The sequence below is a fragment of the Callospermophilus lateralis genome, chromosome 11 (genome assembly GCF_048772815.1).
Source record: "Callospermophilus lateralis isolate mCalLat2 chromosome 11, mCalLat2.hap1, whole genome shotgun sequence".
NCBI lineage: Eukaryota > Metazoa > Chordata > Mammalia > Rodentia > Sciuridae > Callospermophilus > Callospermophilus lateralis.
Genome location: NC_135315.1, coordinates 23,411,452 through 23,430,680, shown reverse-complemented (window position 1 = coordinate 23,430,680; position 19,229 = coordinate 23,411,452). Strand labels below are relative to the sequence as shown.

General features: G+C 35.7%; 1 protein-coding gene across 1 annotated transcript in view; it reads right to left on the bottom strand.

Annotated features, from left to right (window-relative positions):
• Positions 1-19,229, bottom strand: part of Npepps (aminopeptidase puromycin sensitive) — a 91,151-nt gene that overhangs the window by 45,231 nt on the left and 26,691 nt on the right. Inside the window, exon 3 of the mRNA XM_076869396.2 lies at positions 5,180-5,257. Coding sequence (XP_076725511.1) covers positions 5,180-5,257 — 78 coding nt within the window. The remainder of the gene's footprint in view (positions 1-5,179; positions 5,258-19,229) is intronic.

Sequence of the window (19,229 nt, the reverse complement as noted above, 5' to 3'; positions counted from 1 at the left end):
TTGGCTCAGACTTTTTTTTTTTTGGCGGGGGTGGGGGGGGTGGGGGGTGGTGTATTCTGGGGATTGAGTCCAAGGGCACTTAACTACTGAGCCAAAAGAGCTTTTTGTTTTTTACTTTGAAACAGGGTATTGCTTAGGCCTCACTAAATTGCTGAGTCTGGCTTTAAACTTTCAATCCTCCTGCCTCAGCCTCGAGTTGCTGGAATTACAGGAGAGTGCCATCATAGCAGCTCAGACTATTTTTAAAATCAGTGTTTCAAAATATTTTCTCCTGCCTTCTTCTTTTTACTTCATTAATTTCTGCTCTTTAATCTTTATTTTTATCTTCTACTTTCTTGAAGTTATGTGCTCTTTTTTGTCTAGCTTTGGGATTTATTTAAATTTTTTTTGTATTGTAGAATGCCTTTATTTGTTTATTTTTAATGTGGTGCTAAGGCTCGAACCTAGTGCCTAATAAATGGTATACAACTGCTCTGGCACCAAACTACAGCCCCAGCCCAAGCTTTGGTATTTAGCTAATTAATTTTCAGTCTTGCTCCTTAACTAAATATTGTTTTTTGTGTAATGTCTTACCTACATCCCTCATGTTTTATTTATTTTTTTAGAGAGAGAGAGAGAGAGAATTTTTTAATATTTATTTTTCAGTTTTCGAAGGAAACAACATCTTCATTATGTGGTGCTGAGGATCCAAACCAGCGCCCCAAGCATGCCAGGCAAGTGCATTACTGCTTGAGCCACATCCCCAGCCCATTTAAGCCACATCCCCAGCCCCCTCATGTTTTAATATATGGCAATTTCTTTATTCAGTTCTAAATATTTTCTGATTTTCTTCCTTTTCTTTTTTGGAAACAGGGTCAAGTTTGTCTTGAACTCCTGGGCTCAAATGATCCTTCCACCCCCAGAATCCTGAATAGCTGGATCTACAGGTATATACACACCACCAAAGCCCAGCTTTTCCTAATTATCATAACAAGTCGTCTTTGACTCATTAATTATTCAGAAAAATTTCCAATTATAGAAAAGAATTGTTTTGTTTCACTTTTGCTACTGATTTCTTTTCACAGAAAAGAAATAAAGATTTAAACTTAATTTTTTTTATTTTTATCAAAGTAATCATTCATAGTTTAAAACTCATATAATACTGAGTCTTATAAGTTGCAGGCCCTACCCAATACTCCCCATATCCTGCCCCCAGAAGTGAACAATTTCAACTCCTGTGATTTCTAAATACTTGTTTAGAAGATATAACTGTTTATTCAGTTTTTCAATCTTAAACATTTTCTCCTTAACGTAGAAAGTGAAGTCTTAGCTAAACCATCCCCATCACATCTCTTACAAAGAGTGAAATTTTCTATAGTTTGCAATTCTGAAAAAAAATTATTTTTTTTACTCTCACACAAATTCATAATTTGGCTAAGCACAGACCTCTAAGTTGAAATTCAGATTCATTTAGTATTCTGAAGCAATGGCTTCACTATAGTCTACATTCCTGATGAAAGCCTAGTGCTATTCTGATTACTGAAATTTTTTCCCTTTTCTTTCTTTTTTCTTTAAAGTATTAAGTGTTGAACATGTTAGAGAAGCACCCTACCATTGAGTTATATCCCTTTATAAAATTTTCAGACAGGGTCTCACTGAGTTGTTTAGGCTGACTGAATTTGGAATTCTCCTGCCTCAGCCTCCAGAGTAGCTGAGATTGCAGACATGCACCACTGCTCTGATTCCTGAAATTTGAAAATAATATAACAGCCTTTCTTTCTTCTGTCCCATCCCAAATACAAAATCTATGAGACCATCACTTTATTGTAAAAGTTCTAAAATTTGCTTTGGTCTGGAACTTTTTACACTTTATGAGTTAATCTCTCCCAATGGTATACCTCTGCAAACTGAAGGCTCCTGCCTCATCAATTCAAATAAAATGTTTAAAATTTTATGTCTTTAATAAATTCTTCCCATTTTCTCTGTTCGTTCTCTCTCTCTCTCTCTCTCTCTCTCTCTCTCTCTCTCTCTCTCTCTCTCTCTCTTTTTAAGGTGGATATTGGTCCTGTTGGATTGGTTCTCAAACCTTCAACTTCTCTGTTTTCCATTTCTTTGGTTTTCCTCCTGTTTGGAAGATTCCTTAATTTCATTTTCCAAAACTTCTACCTGTTTTGTTTTGTTTTAATCATATTATACTTTTTCTTCCTGTTGGATGGCCTTTTGTCATCCTTATTTGATGAATGTATTGTCTTCCTCTTAATTCTCTTAAGGATATTAATTAGTTTGAGGTTCTTCTTTCTCTTTATAATTTGTCTTTGTTTCTTCTAATTTCTTATGTTACTATAATATTTCTTTGCTTTTGTTTCTTCTAATTTCTTTTTTTGTGTGTGATTTTTTAGTTGTTGATAGACCTTTATTTTATTTATTTATATGTGGTGCTGAGATTTGAACCCAGTGCCTCACACGTGCTAAGCAAGTGCACAACCCCTGAACCACAGCCCCAGTCCCTCTTTCTAATTTCTTATGTTATTATTGTTTTGCTTTGTGCTCTTTCATTTATTTCATATTAGAAGTTTTCCCCACATGTTCGGTAATTATTGCCCCAGAGACTGGGTTTGGTCATGCTACTTGCTTTGGCTAACAAAATGTGAGTGAACATCAAACATATAATACCCATGAAAAAACTAACTTTTTTGTGGTTCACCTATTTGCCCTCTGCCATGTGTGAAAAATAGTATGCTGCAGATAGTGGTTAGTCACTAAAGATCCTAAGTGACTTGTAAAAGAGAAAACTTGTAAGCCAAATGGAGCCCTGTAAAGTTGGTAACAAGGCTACAGATCATCAGCAGTCCTCATAAGTCATGTGTAAGCAAGAAATATTAACAAGACAAGCCACTGAGATGTATGATCTTATTTGTGGGTTCAAATGTATACATACGTGTTTATATACACATAATATATTTCTGGAAGTATTCACCAAAAACAATGGAAGTGAAAGGGGTGAAAGACAGGGAATCTCAATTTTCATATTACTGTATATTTTCCAATATCTCTTAATATATTTCATGGCAAAACATTTATTTTGTTAATAATCATAAACAAAAAGGCCTCCAAAAGTACTAAAACAAAAGAAAACTACTCCAATTTAAATTTTTTCCAAAAAGTATTCATATTAAGGCAATAGATTTTCAATATAAAATTTTTAAAAACCTGGGCTGGAGATGCAGCTCAGTGGTAGAGCACCAGCCCAGCATGTGCCCCAGGTTCAATCCCCAGTAGTATACACACACACACACACACAAAAAAAAAAACACACACGAAAAAAAAAAAGAAAAAAAGAAAGAAAGAAAATTCTGGGAACCAGAAAACAGGTATAAATAAAAGTAAAAATCATTTATGCCAACACCCAGAGATAAACAAGACAGCATTTTATTCGTACTATTTTAGACAGATTATTCATCAATCTGAATATGTAATTTTATATTCTGCTTTTCAATCTTGCCTTACAATAAGCACTTTACAGTGTTATTAAGAATTCATAATCTGGGTGTTATAGTACCTGCCTGTAAGCTATTTACTCAGGAGGCTGAGGCAGGAAGATTAAAATTTTGAGGCCAGCCTAGGCATCTTATTGAGACTTTGTCTCAAAAAAAATAAAAAAGGATGGAGATGTAGTTCAGTGGTAAAATGCCACTGAGTTCAATCAGTAATGCAAAAATAAACAAATAAATAAATTTGCAGATCTTCACTATTAAATATATTTTACTATATTGATATGTCATGATTAATCATTTCTTTAGTTGTAGACAAATACATTAATTCAATATTTTTAATTTTTTAAATATTTTAGTTGTTGATGGACCTTTTATTTATTTTATTTTTTTAAAATATTTTAGTTGTTGATAAACCTTTCTTTCTTTCTTTTTTTATTTGTTTGTGATGCTGAGAATCAAACTCTGTGCCTCACACATGCTAGGCAAGTGCTCTATCACTGAACTACAACCCAGCCCTATTAATTCTATTTTTTTTTTTTTACCACCACATACAATAAGATACTTCTAAGCATAAAGTATTTTATTATTATAATTTTTTTCCTAAGAATACATTTGGGGGAGGGGGGTATGTGCAGATTAAACCCAGAGCCTTCTGCATGCTAAGCAAGTGTTTAACCACTGAGCAACATACCAGGCCTTTTTAAATTTGTAGATAGGGTCTCACAAAGTTGCCCCAATAGAGCTTAAACTTGCCAATATCCTGCCTCAGCCTTCTGTAATCCCTCAGCTGGGATTTCAGGTGTGAACCATTGTGCCTGACTAAGAATACAGACTTATTAGCAGAATTGCTAGGTTCCTGATATACAACGACAATTTATTTTTCAAAACAATTACACGAATTTATACTCCTACCAGTAATATCAAAGAAACTATATCATCAGGAATATTTTTCTTCAGTTCATATAACAGGCAAAAACTAATTTGGAAACAACACTGTTTTGATATTTCTCATTAATAAGAAACTAAATATTTTTTCAACTGTTTAATAGTCATTTTCATTTTCTTCTCTATGAATTATCTGTTCTTTTTCATTTGTTCATTTATTGAATTCTTAGTGCTTTGCCAATTGATTTGTACATAATTTCTTCCACTACATTAGGTTCAGAAAGTCTTTCATTTTCTTTGTTTTAATAATAACATTTTAACAAATCTTTCCTAGAATGCCCAAAACAATGTGCTGGTTGTACATCTGAATTAAATGTGGAGTATAAAACTAGAGGTTTGAATCAATTAGTATAAGATGGGTCTAGGTAAGTGTATTTTTAAAAAGCTGAAGCTAAAAAACAATGCATTCTAGGGCTGGGATTGTGGCTTAGAGGTAGAGTGCTTGCCTAGCATGTGTAAGGCACTAGGTTTGATCCTCAGCACCACATAAAGTAAAGACACTGTGTCCACCTATAAGTAAAAAATAAATATTTTTTAAAAATGCATTCTAGAGTAGAAAGAGCCTTAGTCTTGTTTCTTGGGAGAGAAAAAACCTTGGTGCCCCCTGAATTACAATGAACCTTTTTTATTTAAAAAAAAAAAATCATTCTTAAAACAATCTGCTAACAACAATAAAAGATAAAACAGTACACATAAATTTCTTTGGAATAACTAAAATGCCACCATTTATCATGGGACTTTACAAAAATCATGTCTCTTACCTGTTTGGAGAGTACTAGGAAAAGACAAGGTAACTTTTTCATCTTCATTCTGATAGTTAAATCCTGTAGCGTGTATTTCTGGAAAGGAAAAAAAAATTACTTTACAAATCTGGATGGACAAGACCAAATCTAGACTGCAGCAATAACACTTTTGAGAACAAAATCTCTACTAAAGCAATTTTTTTTGGGTGGAGGGAACAGTACCTGAGGCACTGTACCACTGAGCTACATCCCCATCCCTTTTCATTTTTTATTTTAAACAGGGTCTTGCTAAGTTGCCCAGGCTAGCCTTGAATTTACAATCTTCCTGCCTCAGCCTTTCAAGTGGCCAGGATTACAAGTGTGTGTGACCGCATCGGGCTTTAAAATGAGATATTTTTAATTTAGTAAAACAAGAATGTCATTTCAAATTAACATATTTTAGATTATATGACCGAAGTTAAATATGTTCCTAAAAAAATTATACATTTTTCATAATTCGCAAAACTTTGGTGATGTTAAGAGAAACACTGCCATTATAAATGTGATAGCTTTCTACGAAATTTCAAGAAATGTTTCATTTCTAATCCTTTGTGACTGATGTTGTAGTCTTACTGATGAGCATTTGAAGGATTTACTAAATGGCCAAAATTTTGGCCTTAAAGATATATCGGTGAAGCCAGGTATGGTGGCACACACCTGTAATCCCAGCAATTTGGGAGGTTGAGGAAGGAGGACTGCAAGTTTGAGACCAGCCTCAGAAATTCAGCAAAGCCCTAAGCAACTTAACAAGACCCTATCTCAAAAATAAAAATAAAAAGGGCTGGGGATGTAGCTCAGTGATAAAGCACCCCTGGGTTCAATCTTCAATACAAAAAAAAAAAAAAAGCTGATATCAATGAAAGTCCCCCCCCTAACCTCTGGCCAATTGATAATAATTCAAACTACAATATAAATCATATTCACATGTAAAAAAAATCTTTGTTGTTACATTTTACAGAAATAAAAAGATAAAAACACACATGTAGATTAAATCAAGTCTTTAATTTACCTTCTACCAAGAGTGAGAAGAGACTATTTATTTGGTTGCTACTTTAAGATGCTTAGTTGACTCATTTAAAAAACAAAACAAAACAAAAACAAGTAGGCCAAGTTCCAACCACAGACATCCATCCCCATTTAAAAAGAAAAGTCACTCAAAGAGGTGGCCTTAATAAGTATGTGAAAAGATCCTTAGAATCATTAACCACCGGGCAAATGCAAGTTAAAACCACAAGGAGACAACACTTCATACCCCTAAAAAAACTATAATCAAAATGATAGATAATAATAAGTGTTAGGGGGAGGTAGAGAAATTGAAGCCCTCATACATTGCTGGTAAAAATGTAAAATGGTGTAGTCACTTTGGTAAACAGCTTAGAGTTCCTCAAAAGTTAAATATAGAGTTAACATTTGATTCAGCAGTCCCACTCCTGCATATACCCCAGAAAAATGAAAAGATGTTCACACAAAAATGTGTACACAAATGTCATAGTAGTATTACTTATGATAGTTCCAAAGTGGGCTTTTGTTATCCAAATATCTGGCAATTGATGAATAAAATGTGCTATATCCATGCAATTCAAAATTTTCAATAAAAAGAAGCCAAGCACAATGGTGTGCATCTATAGTCTCAACTACTCGACTTGGACAGTTCTTTTTCCAGCTATCTAAACCTTTTAGGCCTCTGCTCAATTCACTTCTTGAGCTATCTATTCATTCCAGAACCACAAGAACCCTTACTCTGGAAGGACATGGTGACACATGTCTGTTATCCCAGTGAGGCTATAGGAGCCCAAGATCAAGGCCAGCCTCAGCAACTTAGCAAGACTGCCTCAAAGTAAAAAAAAAAAATTTAAAAGGGCAGAAGATGTGGCTCAGTGATTAAGCATGCCTGTGTTTAATCCCCAGTACCCCCCCACCCCCACACACACCCCCACCCCCGCAAAAAAGAAAAAAAATCCTTACTCTATATCCTCTGGTGAACTATTTTTAGCATTCACCACTATTTTACATTATATATTTGCTGTTGCCTATTGTAATATTATATCTACTTGGGGGGTTTTGTTTGTGATTCCTACCTCATAACCTCATGTGATTCCTTCCATACCTCATAACTGTTAAATCTTCTCCACCTCTCTCTGACTTATCTTGGTTGATAGAAGATAAGACCCCCATTTCAGAAGGGGTTCTGAAGAATCTGAAGAGATAGGCCATGCTGAATTTCCCCACTTAGTCTATTAGATATGTAATGAAGGCTCCATAAAAACTCAAAAGGAGGTCAGGCACTGTGGGACAGGCCTATAATATTAGCAACTGGCGGTGAGGGCACTGAGGCAAGAGGATTCCAAGTTCAAGGCCATCCTGGGGAACAGCCAAGAACCTGTCTCAAAATAAAAAATAAAAAGAGCTGGGGATGGGGCTGGGGATGGGGCTCAAGCAGTAGCGCGCTCGCCTGACATGCATGCGGCCTGGGGTTCGATCCTCAGCACCACATACAAAGATGTTGTGTCCGCCAAAAAACTAAAAAATAAATATTAAAAATTCTCTCTCTTTCTTAAAAAAAAAAAAAAAAGAGCTGGGGATCTAGCTGTAGTAAAGCATCCCTATGTTCAACTGCCAGTAACAACAACAACAACAACAAAAAACTCCTTTTCAAGAAGATCATAATATTCCTGACAATTCATTATTAATTTAATTACAACTAATTGGTTATATATGTATAAATAAAGGCTCTTTTTAAGAAAAATCCATTTATTTCTTAGTTGTAGTAAAGGACACATACCTTTATTTTATTTATTTTATATGTGGTGCTGAAGATTGAACCATGCTAGATGAGCACTTTACCACTGAGCCACAACCCCAGTGCCTAAATAAAGGCTCTTATTGAAATAATTTATTATGTGAGTGTTGCTACACTTAAGAAAAAAAATATTTTAAATACAATTGGCATTTTAAAATCTATGCACAGCGCTGGGGTTGTAGCTCAGTGATAGTACACTTGCCCAGCACGTATGAGTCACTGGGTACCATCCTCAGCACCACATAAAAATAAATAAATAAAGGCATTATGTCCATCTACAACTAAAAAAAAAAAAAAAAAAAAAAAGATTTTAAAACATCTACGCACATATAAAATATTTGGATACAGAATGCATGAGTGTATATGTTAGTAGTCTATTAATTAGAAGTACAGTAGTATATTGATTATTAATAAGAAGTAAAAAAAAATTTTTTTTTGAAGGGGGTAGTGCTGGGGATTAACCCAGGACCTCACATATGCTAAGAAGGCACTCTACCATTGAGCTATAATCTCAGCCCCAGAAATAGAATTTAAATATAACCCTAACTTACATAAAACTATGACAAGAAAGAGCTTACACTCAAAATACAATTACAGTACGCTCACTTTGACTAAAAGTTTACTTACAACAATATAGACCTAGAGTTTTCATTTAATAAGATGGGCTCATAAACTGAATTTTTAATGCCTTATTTTAAGAATTAAGATAATTACTTAAAATTAAGATACAATTTTAACTATAAGTAAAAAAATTCAAAATATGTATATGATATGCTATCATTTGTGAGCACAAACTTTCTCATACATGACATCTATAAAGGCACAGAAACTCTGAGGAAGGATATGTGATAAAAGATAATTATCACCATGAAGGGGGTTGGGAGGGTTGTAATCTATGCTGTTTTCACATTCTGAATTTGGCATCATGTGGTATATATTAACTAAGAAAGTTTTCAAATGTTTAAAATTACTTTTTAAAGATATTCATTTTGAGATCCTAATCAAATTTTTATAGCCAGTCTGCTAATGAATATGTGATCCTATTCTGGGTCTTCCAAGAATGGTTTAATAATAAGAAGATGCTCTTGCCTAGGTCTTTAGGTTTTGGGTCACCCATAGTTTAAAAATTATGATTGTTCTTACAGAACAAAGAGAGTACAGTGACTCACCTCATTTGTATAATCAGTCAGTCTTGAAGGGTAACAGTCCTCAAGGAGCAACAATACTTTATAACTAAAAGAAGGCAAACACTTGTATAGTATTACTTTAGTTTGTGCCAAAATTTCAGAGCCTCCCTCATGTGAATTCTTCCAAAATACAAAGTTAATTTTCTGCTCAACATTTGTGCAGATATGCTAATATTTAGTCCAGTGTGTTTCCTTTAAATATCCCTGCTCAGGGCAGGGATATAGCTTAATGGCAGAACACTTGCCTCTTCTGTGGCAAAATGTCCTTGGTTGGAGTCTCAGCACTGCAAAGGGAAAAAAGGTCCTTAAGAAACAAACTTCATCTTCTGTGGCCTCCTCTATGAGCCCATCTATTTAACTCCTAATTATCACCCTCTCTGCTGACTTTTCCTACTTTTCACTTAATATAGTAATTTTGGTTCTCCCCTTTTGACACAACAGGACTTTTCTTTGGCAAACACACAGCACCATGAGGGACCCTACTGTTATTGTTAGAATCAATGCGTATTATCGATAAATAATACAATCAGTAATTTTAAGGTAACTCCTGCTTTCCTTATTAAATAGTATTTAGATAGCAAAATTTTCTTTAGAAAAACTACTTAAGTATGTCCATGTGCCCTTATGAACTTGTAATATCTTTATTTAATCATTTATTCAATCAGTACTATAAGGAATAAAAAATGAGGAGTTTCCTTCCTATAAGTCTCACTGATTCTCTGGTCTCTTTTATTAACAGAATTAGCACAGAATATTTCTAGACACTTTAGTGCCATATCAAATTTATTTATTTATTTAGGGTACTGGGGATTTGACCCAGGGGCAATTTACCACTGAGCTACATCCCCAATCCTTTTTATTTTTTATTTTAAGACAGAATCTCACTAAGTTGCTTAAGGCCTCACTAAACTATGGAGGCTGGCCTTGAACTTGTGATCTTACTGTCTTAGCCTCCAGAGCCTCTGGGATTACAGATATGGGCTACCACGATTGGCTCAAATTTAAACACTATTGGTAAATACTATTGGTATTCATAAAAATGAAAAATGCTGGGTGCAGTAGTACATACCTATTGAAATGGTTTGCTACTCTCTTGACCCAGAAACCTTCACAAAATCATGCAAATCAATAAGTTCAGGGGGCTAGGGGTATAACTCAATGTAGAGTGCTTACCCTAGAATACACAGGCCTTGGGTTCAATCACTGGAACCACAAAAAATAAAACTCAGTGAAAGAGGTTCAAATCTTTGTGTTCACACTAAGAACATCCATGAAACTGCCATCAAGGGTATGCATACCCAAAAAAAACACAGAGTGTCTGAAGGATGTCACCTTAAAAAGTAATGTTTGAGGGCTGGGGTTGTGGCTCAGTGGTAGAACGCTGACCTAGCATGTGTGAGGCACTGGGTTTGACTTTCAGCACCACATACAAATAAATAAAAATAAAGATTCATTAACAACAAAAACAACAAATAAAAAAAAAAAAAAAAGCAATGTGTGAGTGCTGGGTGCAGTGGCACATACCTTTAATCCCAGCAGCGCAGGAGCCTGAGGCAGGAGGATTGTCAGGTCAAAACTAGCCTCAGCAACTTAGTGAGGCCCTAACCCTAACCCTGTCTCTAAATAAAATACAAAATAGGACTGGGGATGTGGCTGAATAGTTGAATATCCCCGAGTTCAATCTTCAGTAGCCCCTTGAAAAAAAAAAAGCAACGTGTGCTATGTGCTATTCGGGTGTTACAATGGACGAGTTGGAAAGTGTTCCCAGGCCAAACAGTGGGGCTGGACACAGGATTGGTGGCTTAAAAGGAGTGATGAATTTCTGTTGCACAAGCTTAAAAATGCGAGAATAATAACTCAGAATTTAAGGGTTTAGATTATAGATTATGTGGTCACTGAATATACGTAGGTGAACAAAGCACCCAGGATGCATGGCTGTACTTACAGAGCTCATGGTTGCATTAACCAATACATGAGTTCCCCCTGCCATACTGAAATGATCCTCAGTGAAAAGGAAAAAGGCCAAGCATGGTGCATGCCTGTTACTCGCAGTGATACAGAAGGCTGAGACAGGATGATCCAAATTCAAGGCCAGCCTCAACTGAGCTCTGTTGGATGTGGCTCAGTAGTTAAGTGCCCCTGGGTTCAATCTCCAGTACCGCACACCCCCAAAAAGAAAGGAAGAAAGGAAGGAAGGAAGTATGGATCAATTATTCCTAAACCAGAAGATAATTTGCATAAAATATATCCCTGAAGAAGCAAAACCTTATGGCACAAGAATCGATTATGGTTTTATGAATAAAATAAATGCAAATAAAAGTTTTATTTAAAAAAGGGAAATATAGGGCTGGGGCTGGGGCTCAGTGGTAGAGCACTTGCCTAGCATATGTGAGGCATGGGGTTCAATACTCAGCACCACATAAAAATAAACAAATAAAATAAAGGCATTCTGTCCATCTACAACTACAAAAAAAATTAAAAAGGGAAATATAAACTGTATTTAAAATATATGAAAAGGGGGTTGGAGGTGTAGCTTGGTGGGAGATCCCCTGGCTAGCATGCTCAAGGCCTTGCGTTTAATCCCCAGCAATGAAAAAATTCCAATATATATGAATTCACAAACATATACAAATGAATATTTTCATTGCACGTGTACATGTGTATGTATATGTTTGTGTATATATACATACAAACATGAAAATATGAAAAATTCATAATACTAATAAAGAAATTCAAAATAAAGACACTGCAAGATAACCAATTTTTAACCTATCAGATTAAAAAAAGGATCAAAAAAAATCTCAGATATACTGCTGATGAGGGTGTTTCCTTAACAAATTGGTGAATATTAGTCGAATCCCTCTGAAGTGCAATTTGAATATCAATCAGAATTACAAAATACAAGCCAGGTCTAGTGGCATAGGCCTGTAATCCCAGCAACTGGGGAGGCTAAGGTAAAAGGATCACAGGCTTGAGGCCAGCCTTAGCAGCTTAGAGAGGACCCACCCCTCCATCTTAAAAAAATAAAAAGGACTGGGGATAGAACTCTGTGGTAAAGCAACCTAGGTTCCCCTGTACTTTAAAAAAAAAAATCATAATTATAAAATACATATTTTCATATATATTTATTGAAACAGAAAAAAAGTCAATCAAAATTGTTACTGTTTATGCCAGCCTTATATATACAGATATATGCATACACATATATTTGAAAAAATTCTTAATACAAAATAAAGATATGTGTGTGTGTACATGTGTGTATGTGTGAGTGTGCATGAGTGTATGTGTATACACATAGTCTCTGACTCAGCATTTGTTCTCCCAGGAATTTATCCTACATATACCTTCCTGCATGTACAAAATGATGTGAGATATATACAAGGTTGTTCATTGTAATATGGAATTCCATTTAAATGATCATCAATAGAGGACTAGCTTGATGAATTATGATAAATTTATTCCGTCAAATACTATTTAACCATAAAAAATAAGAAAGCCTTTTATGTACTAATTTATGACAACTTCCAAGATATGCATATGCAGAGCACAGAACAGTTTCTCCTAAGATGCTACATGTACATTAAAAAGGAAATTTGTAATTCACTAAAATAGCTGCTTTCTCAGTAAAATTTAACAGACAAAATAGATTTTAAATTTAGGACACTCTCTCTGGTTCCTCACCCCATTTAACTTTTCAGTGTTATACACTGAAAATATACACATACTGCATCAAAAAAGTCTTCCTGTATTAATTTTTTTTTTTTTTAACCAGCAATTGAACCTAGAAACGCTTTACCACTGAGCCACATCCCCAACCCTCTTTATTTTGTATTTTCAGGCAGTATCTTGCTAAATTGCTTAGGGCCTTGCTAAACTGCTGAGGCTGGCTTTGAATTGGTGATCCTCCTGCCTCAGCCTTCTGAGTTGCTAGGATTATAGTGTGCACCACTGTGGCTGGCTTTATGATGAAACTGCATCATGGGAAAGGATGATTGAGATGAGATGGTATACTCAGGAGTCTATCTTTTTTTTTTTTTTTTTTTTTTTTGATACTGGGCATTGAACTCAGGGGCACTTGACCACTGAGCCACATCTCCAGCCCTATTTTGTATTTTATTTAGAGACACTCACTGAGTTGCTTAGCGCCTCACTTTTGCCGAGATTGGCTTTGAATTCATGATCCTCCTGTCTCAGCCTCCCAAAGCCAATGGAATAAAAGGTGTGCGCCACCACACCTGGCTAGGAGGCTATCTTTTAAAAAAGAATAAAAAGAACCAGGCATAATGGCACACGCCTGTAATCCCAACTACTCAGAAGATTGAGACAGAAGAATGACAAATTCAAGGACAGACTCAGTAAAAAGAAAAAAATAAAGCAAAAATAGAGCTGGGGATGTAGCTCAGGGGTAGAGTGCCTTTGGTTTCAATCACCAGTACTGAAAAAAAAAAAAAAGAAGAAAAAAGAAAATCACTGAAATAGAAAAAAAAAAAAAAAAAAGCCCGTCAAAATTGTTACTGCTTATGCTAGCCTTGTGCAGACAAATCTCTAGTAGATTTTGCCCTGCCATTATAACAAGACAATAGATATATAACCCAAAAATTCTAATATCAGAAATGCCAATTCAACTGTACTTCAAAATTTCCTTTCTAGCTGGGTGTGATGGTGTGCTCCCATAATTCCAGCTACTATGGAGGCTAAGGCAAGAGGACACCAAGTTCAAGGCCAGCCTGGCCAACTTAGAAACTGCCTCAAAAAAAAAAAAAAAAAAAAAATTTTTTTTAAAGAGGGCTGGGGATATAGCACAGTATAAACTGCTTGTCAAGCATGCATAAGGTGCTGGGTTCAATTCCCAATATCTCACACACACACATACCCACACACATCCAAAAAAAAAAAAATTACAAATTTAAATGTCTTCCTTTAGAATAAATTTAAGAGCTCTTTTGTACAGTATGATGACTATAATTAATGACAATATATTATATTCTTGAAAAATACAAAGATACTAGATACATGATCTCATTACAAAAATAATAACTATGTGAGCTAATTAATATATTTGTTAAATCAGTAGATTTACCTCTCTCCACATATATACAAATATATTTAAAAACACAATAGATATATATTGGTTAACTTAAAAATAAATACAATTTTTAGGGCTGGTGATGTGGCTCAAGCGGTAGCGCGCTCGCCTGGCATGTGTGTGGCCCGGGTTCGATCCTCAGCACCACATACAAACAAAGATGTTGTGTCCACTGAAAACTAAAAAATAAATAGTAAAAAATTCTCTCTCTCTCTCTCTCTCTCTCTCTCTCTCTCTTTTATAAATAAATAAATAAATACATACATACATACAATTTTTAAAAGTAAATTTAAAAAGACTGTCTTCTTCTAAGCCACTGCAGTAAATAAATAAAATAACATAATAAAGGTAACATAATCTACAAATTTCTATATATCCCACATGTGCCTATATATTTCAGTACTGAATCAAACATAATGTTTTTTTTTATTTTTAATCCAGATGACAATCTACCTATCATATTATTCATTTTAAAAAGTAATTCATGATTCAATGAAAAAGAAAGTGCACGGTCAACAAAGGATTACAATAGCCATTGCTACTGGGAACATAATACTTCTTCATAAACCCTCATATGTGTTGCATTGGAGGGGGGAAAAAAAAAAAAAAACATCATTCTGGAGAAATTCCAAAAGAGACTAAAGAGAAAATAAAATCAAGAGTTCAAAGATACATCTTACTTTGCAAGGATGAAAAAGGACTTCTTTCTCATCCTCAGGCATAAGAACCATTCAGACATATGCATAATTAAAGTTCAAGCCAAACCTATCTGACAATTCTCTATTTCTAAATTGACCCATTATTTATGTAACATAGGATGATACTATCCCATTGAGCTATCTAAAAAGTATAAAAAGAATGTAAATATGGCAAATATAAATCTCGTCCAACAAAGAAATTCCTTCCAGGGTATACCTATTCTTAATAAATGATTACTGAGTATTTAGTTAAACACTCATCAGCAGTACAAACACTAAAGTAATGCAAATATCTGGAGTCTAGACCCAATTTTGCCATTGATTAAATGGTATGACATTACTACTCAATTCTAGATTTTCATCTGTAAAATGATTATTAACTTTATTTAAAGTAAGAATGGAGCATAATTTAAACAAATTCTCATTCTCCTTTACCTGACTCCCCTGCAGAAATAAAAATATTCCGTGGAGGAGGGATTTCTTCTTAAAAGTAGTAAAGGACTACAAGACTAGGAAGTCAAGATGAAGAAGAGTATGGGTTTCCAGAAAGGAAGCTTTGCACTCTAGGTCACTTCTGCTCTGGAGTCATTTGCTGAGTCTGCTAGGCCTCACAGCCAAAAGTCAGAATCCAGGACCAATTAAGAATGGGAGCTTTAGGCTAGGATTACAACTCAGTGGTAGAGTGCTTGCTTAGCATGTGTGAGACATTGGATTTGATTCTCAGTACCGCATACAAATAAATATTGAAAACTAAAAGAATGGGAGCTTTGATAAACCACGCTTCTGCTTTGGACTTAAAATCTGAAAAATAATATTCTCATAATAAGAATGAACAAGAAGAGAGGTAATCCACTCATGGAATGAGATTAAACTTCAAAAACACCCTTGCAAGTCCTGATAGTAAAAAAAGATGATCCCTGAGTAGTATTAACCTTAAGATGAATAAAGATGAAGCAAACAAAAAATCTTCTCCAGAAGATGATACCATCATTGTATTTTGAGCACCTATTTTTCCTAATTCAGTATCTGGTATTCAATCAAATAAACCTTGGCACATCAGCAGAAAAAGACAAGTTGAATCAAAACAGCTAAATCAATGGACAACAAAATAAAATAGGATCCTCTAGATAAATTCCAATAAAAATGTGGCAGGAAATGATGCTGGGAAAACTGGATATCTATACAAAGAATGAAGTTTGGATCATTACTTTATACCATTAACTCAAAATGAATCAAAGATCTAAATGTAAAACCTAAAATTATAATGTGAGAAGAGAAGGGCCCAATGCTCTCCAAGAGTTACTTTTTGTTCTTCTCTCTTTGACAACCATGGTTGCCCCAAAATATTTCGTGGTCAGCCAAGACTACATCAGACACCCCTTAGTCATGCCCACTGGAAGACATTTTGCTTTGGCTGTCGCAAGTTTCAGTGGCATGTCGATCCCAGATAATTCTGTCCCACAGCTTCTCTAAATAACTCAAGCCCTCTGCAGCCACTTCAGTTGCCCCATCTGTGAGAAGCCCCTTCTTACCCATGACCAGGTAGAAAATCTGTGATTAGCTGGCAAGACACTGCATATGCAAGAGCCCAGGCCGGCCGCCTTTTGATCTATATAAGCAGGCGTCCACATTTGCTTATTCGAACAGTCTGGGTACTGCTTCCCCTAATGCTGTAACATAAATCCAAATAACGTCTCTTTTGGATGGTTAAATTTTGCCTATTCATGATTTCTATCTCAAGTAGAGCAGGTTCAGCTGATAACCCTGAGGCTGCTGGCACTGAAAGAGGCCAGCAGCAAGGGATGGTCACACTGAGGGCAGCTAGCAGCAGAAGAACTGTCGGGAGCAGCAAATAAATCATTACTTTTCTAACTCGATAGCCTTGAACAGCAGACAGCTGCTTCTGGGAATCTTTCCCAGTAATGGTGCTGAAAGACACACCAATTTGCAGGTGGCCACTGTTAATGGGGCAGATTCCATGCCTGGCATGGAATTTACGAGTTCTATAGCTTTGAATTCTGATGCCTGCTGCCCTGGGGTCAAAGAAATATGGGCATCCTCAATAGCCTTGAGGCACCAGCTGTCTAGAGGAAGAGAAGATACTGTGCAAGTGATAAGACTCTGATCAATCCATTTTCCCCAGAGCTTCTCAGTTCTTGTTTATCTTAAAAAAACTTTTCTCACAATAAATCCCCTTGATGTGCTTCCTTATAAATAAAGGTTGGTGGGCTTTTTCTCTTTGTTAGCGATTACGTCTAATCCACCCACCGTCCTGCTGTAAACTATTTTTCGTGTCTTTTATTTCTCATTATTACTTCAGACATTTATTTTCTCAGCTTGCTCCCAACCTCCATCTGGTTAACTGTTCCCTCGCTGTGCGGGACACAACAAGAGGAGAACAGTAGGTAGCCATGGATAGCTACCAGAAACGGCTAGCTGCAGCTGCTGGAAGAGTTCCAGCAAGTTCTGGTTGTCAGGAGAATGCTGATGAGGACTGCTAATACTAGGAGCCGAAAGACACTGGTATTCAAAGCTCAGAGCTGCTAACAGTAAGGGAGCTGCACTTTACCTATTTGTGATTTCTATCCAAACTGAGCAAAAGAACCTTCAGCAGATTAATGACAATACTTAGAAGAAATGTAAGAGAAAAGTTTTAGAACATCAGAGTTGGTATTTCTTAACTATGACAACAAAAGCACATACAACAAAAGAAAAAAAGACAAATTAGACTTAATCAATCTTAAAAACCTCTGTGCATCAAAGGACACAGTCAACAGAAATGGCATAATGGAAGAAAATATTTGTGAATCATACATCTGACAAGGAATTAAAATCCAGAATATTGGGCTGGGAATGTGGCTCAAGTGGTAGCGCGCTCGCCTGGCGTGCGTGGGGCCCGGGTTCGATCCTCAGCACCACATACAAACAAAGATGTTGTGTCCGCCAAAAACTAAAAAATAAATATTAAAAAAAAAACCTCTCTCTCTCTCTCTCCTCTATTAAAAAATTTTTTTTAAAAAATCCAAAATATATAAAGAACATATACAACCTCAATAAGAAAAAAAAATCCTGATTTTAAAAATGAGCAAAGGATTTGAACAGACATTTCTTCAAAAAGGATTTACAAATGAACAGCAAGCACATGAATAGATGTTCAATATCTCACTAAGAATTACAGAAATACTGACCAAAACCACAGTGATGCCAGGTGTGGTGGCACACACCTGTAATCCCAGCAGCTCAAGAGGCTGAGACAGGAGGATTGGGAATTCAAAGCCAGCCTCAGCAAAAGCAAAGGCTAAGCAACTCAGTGAGACCAAGTCTCTGAATGAAATACATAAAAAGGCTGGGGATGTGGCTCAGGGGTCAAGTGCTCCTGAGTTCAATCCCTGGTACCAAAACAAACAAACAAACAACAACAACAACAAAACAATGATACACCCATTAAGATGGTCACTAATAAAAAAGAGAGAGAATAACAAGTATTGGTGAAGATACGAAGAAATTAGAACCTTTGTATACAGTTGATGAGACTCTAAAATGATGCAGCCACTAGAGAAAACATTATATTTTCTCAAAAACTTAAAAATAGATTTACTATAAGATCCAGAATTTGCCTGGCACAGTGGCGCACACATGTAATCGCAATGGCTCAGGAGACTGAGGCAGGAGGATTGCAAATTCAAAACCAGTCTCAGCAACTTAGCAAGGCCCTAGGCAATTCAGACCCTGTCTCTAAAGAAAATATTAGTAAGGGCTGGGAATGTGGCTCAGTGGTTAAGCACCTCTGGATTCAATCCCTGGTACACAAAAAAATAAAAAATAAAAAAAATTTAGAAATTCTACTTCAGAATATTCGCAAAAGAACTAAAATTAGGGTCTCAAAGAGGTATGCGTGTATCCATTTTCATAGTACGGGCTAAGAGTAGCCGAAGGTGGAGGCAAGCCATATTCCTATTCATAGATGAAAGGATAAAATCATGTGTGTGTGTGTGTGTGCGCGCGCACACACACACACACACACACACACACACACACACACATAGAGTTTTTGGTGGTAGTACTAGGTATTGAACCCAGGGCCTCAGTCATGCTAGGTAAGTGCTCTACCACTAAGCTGCATCTGTGGCCCTTTCTAATTTATTTCATTTTGAAACAGGCTCTAGATAAATTATCCAGAGTGGTCCCAAACTTGTGACCCACTGGCCTTTCAAAAGAAAGGCAATTGATGTTATAGAATGCTATAACATAGCTGAAT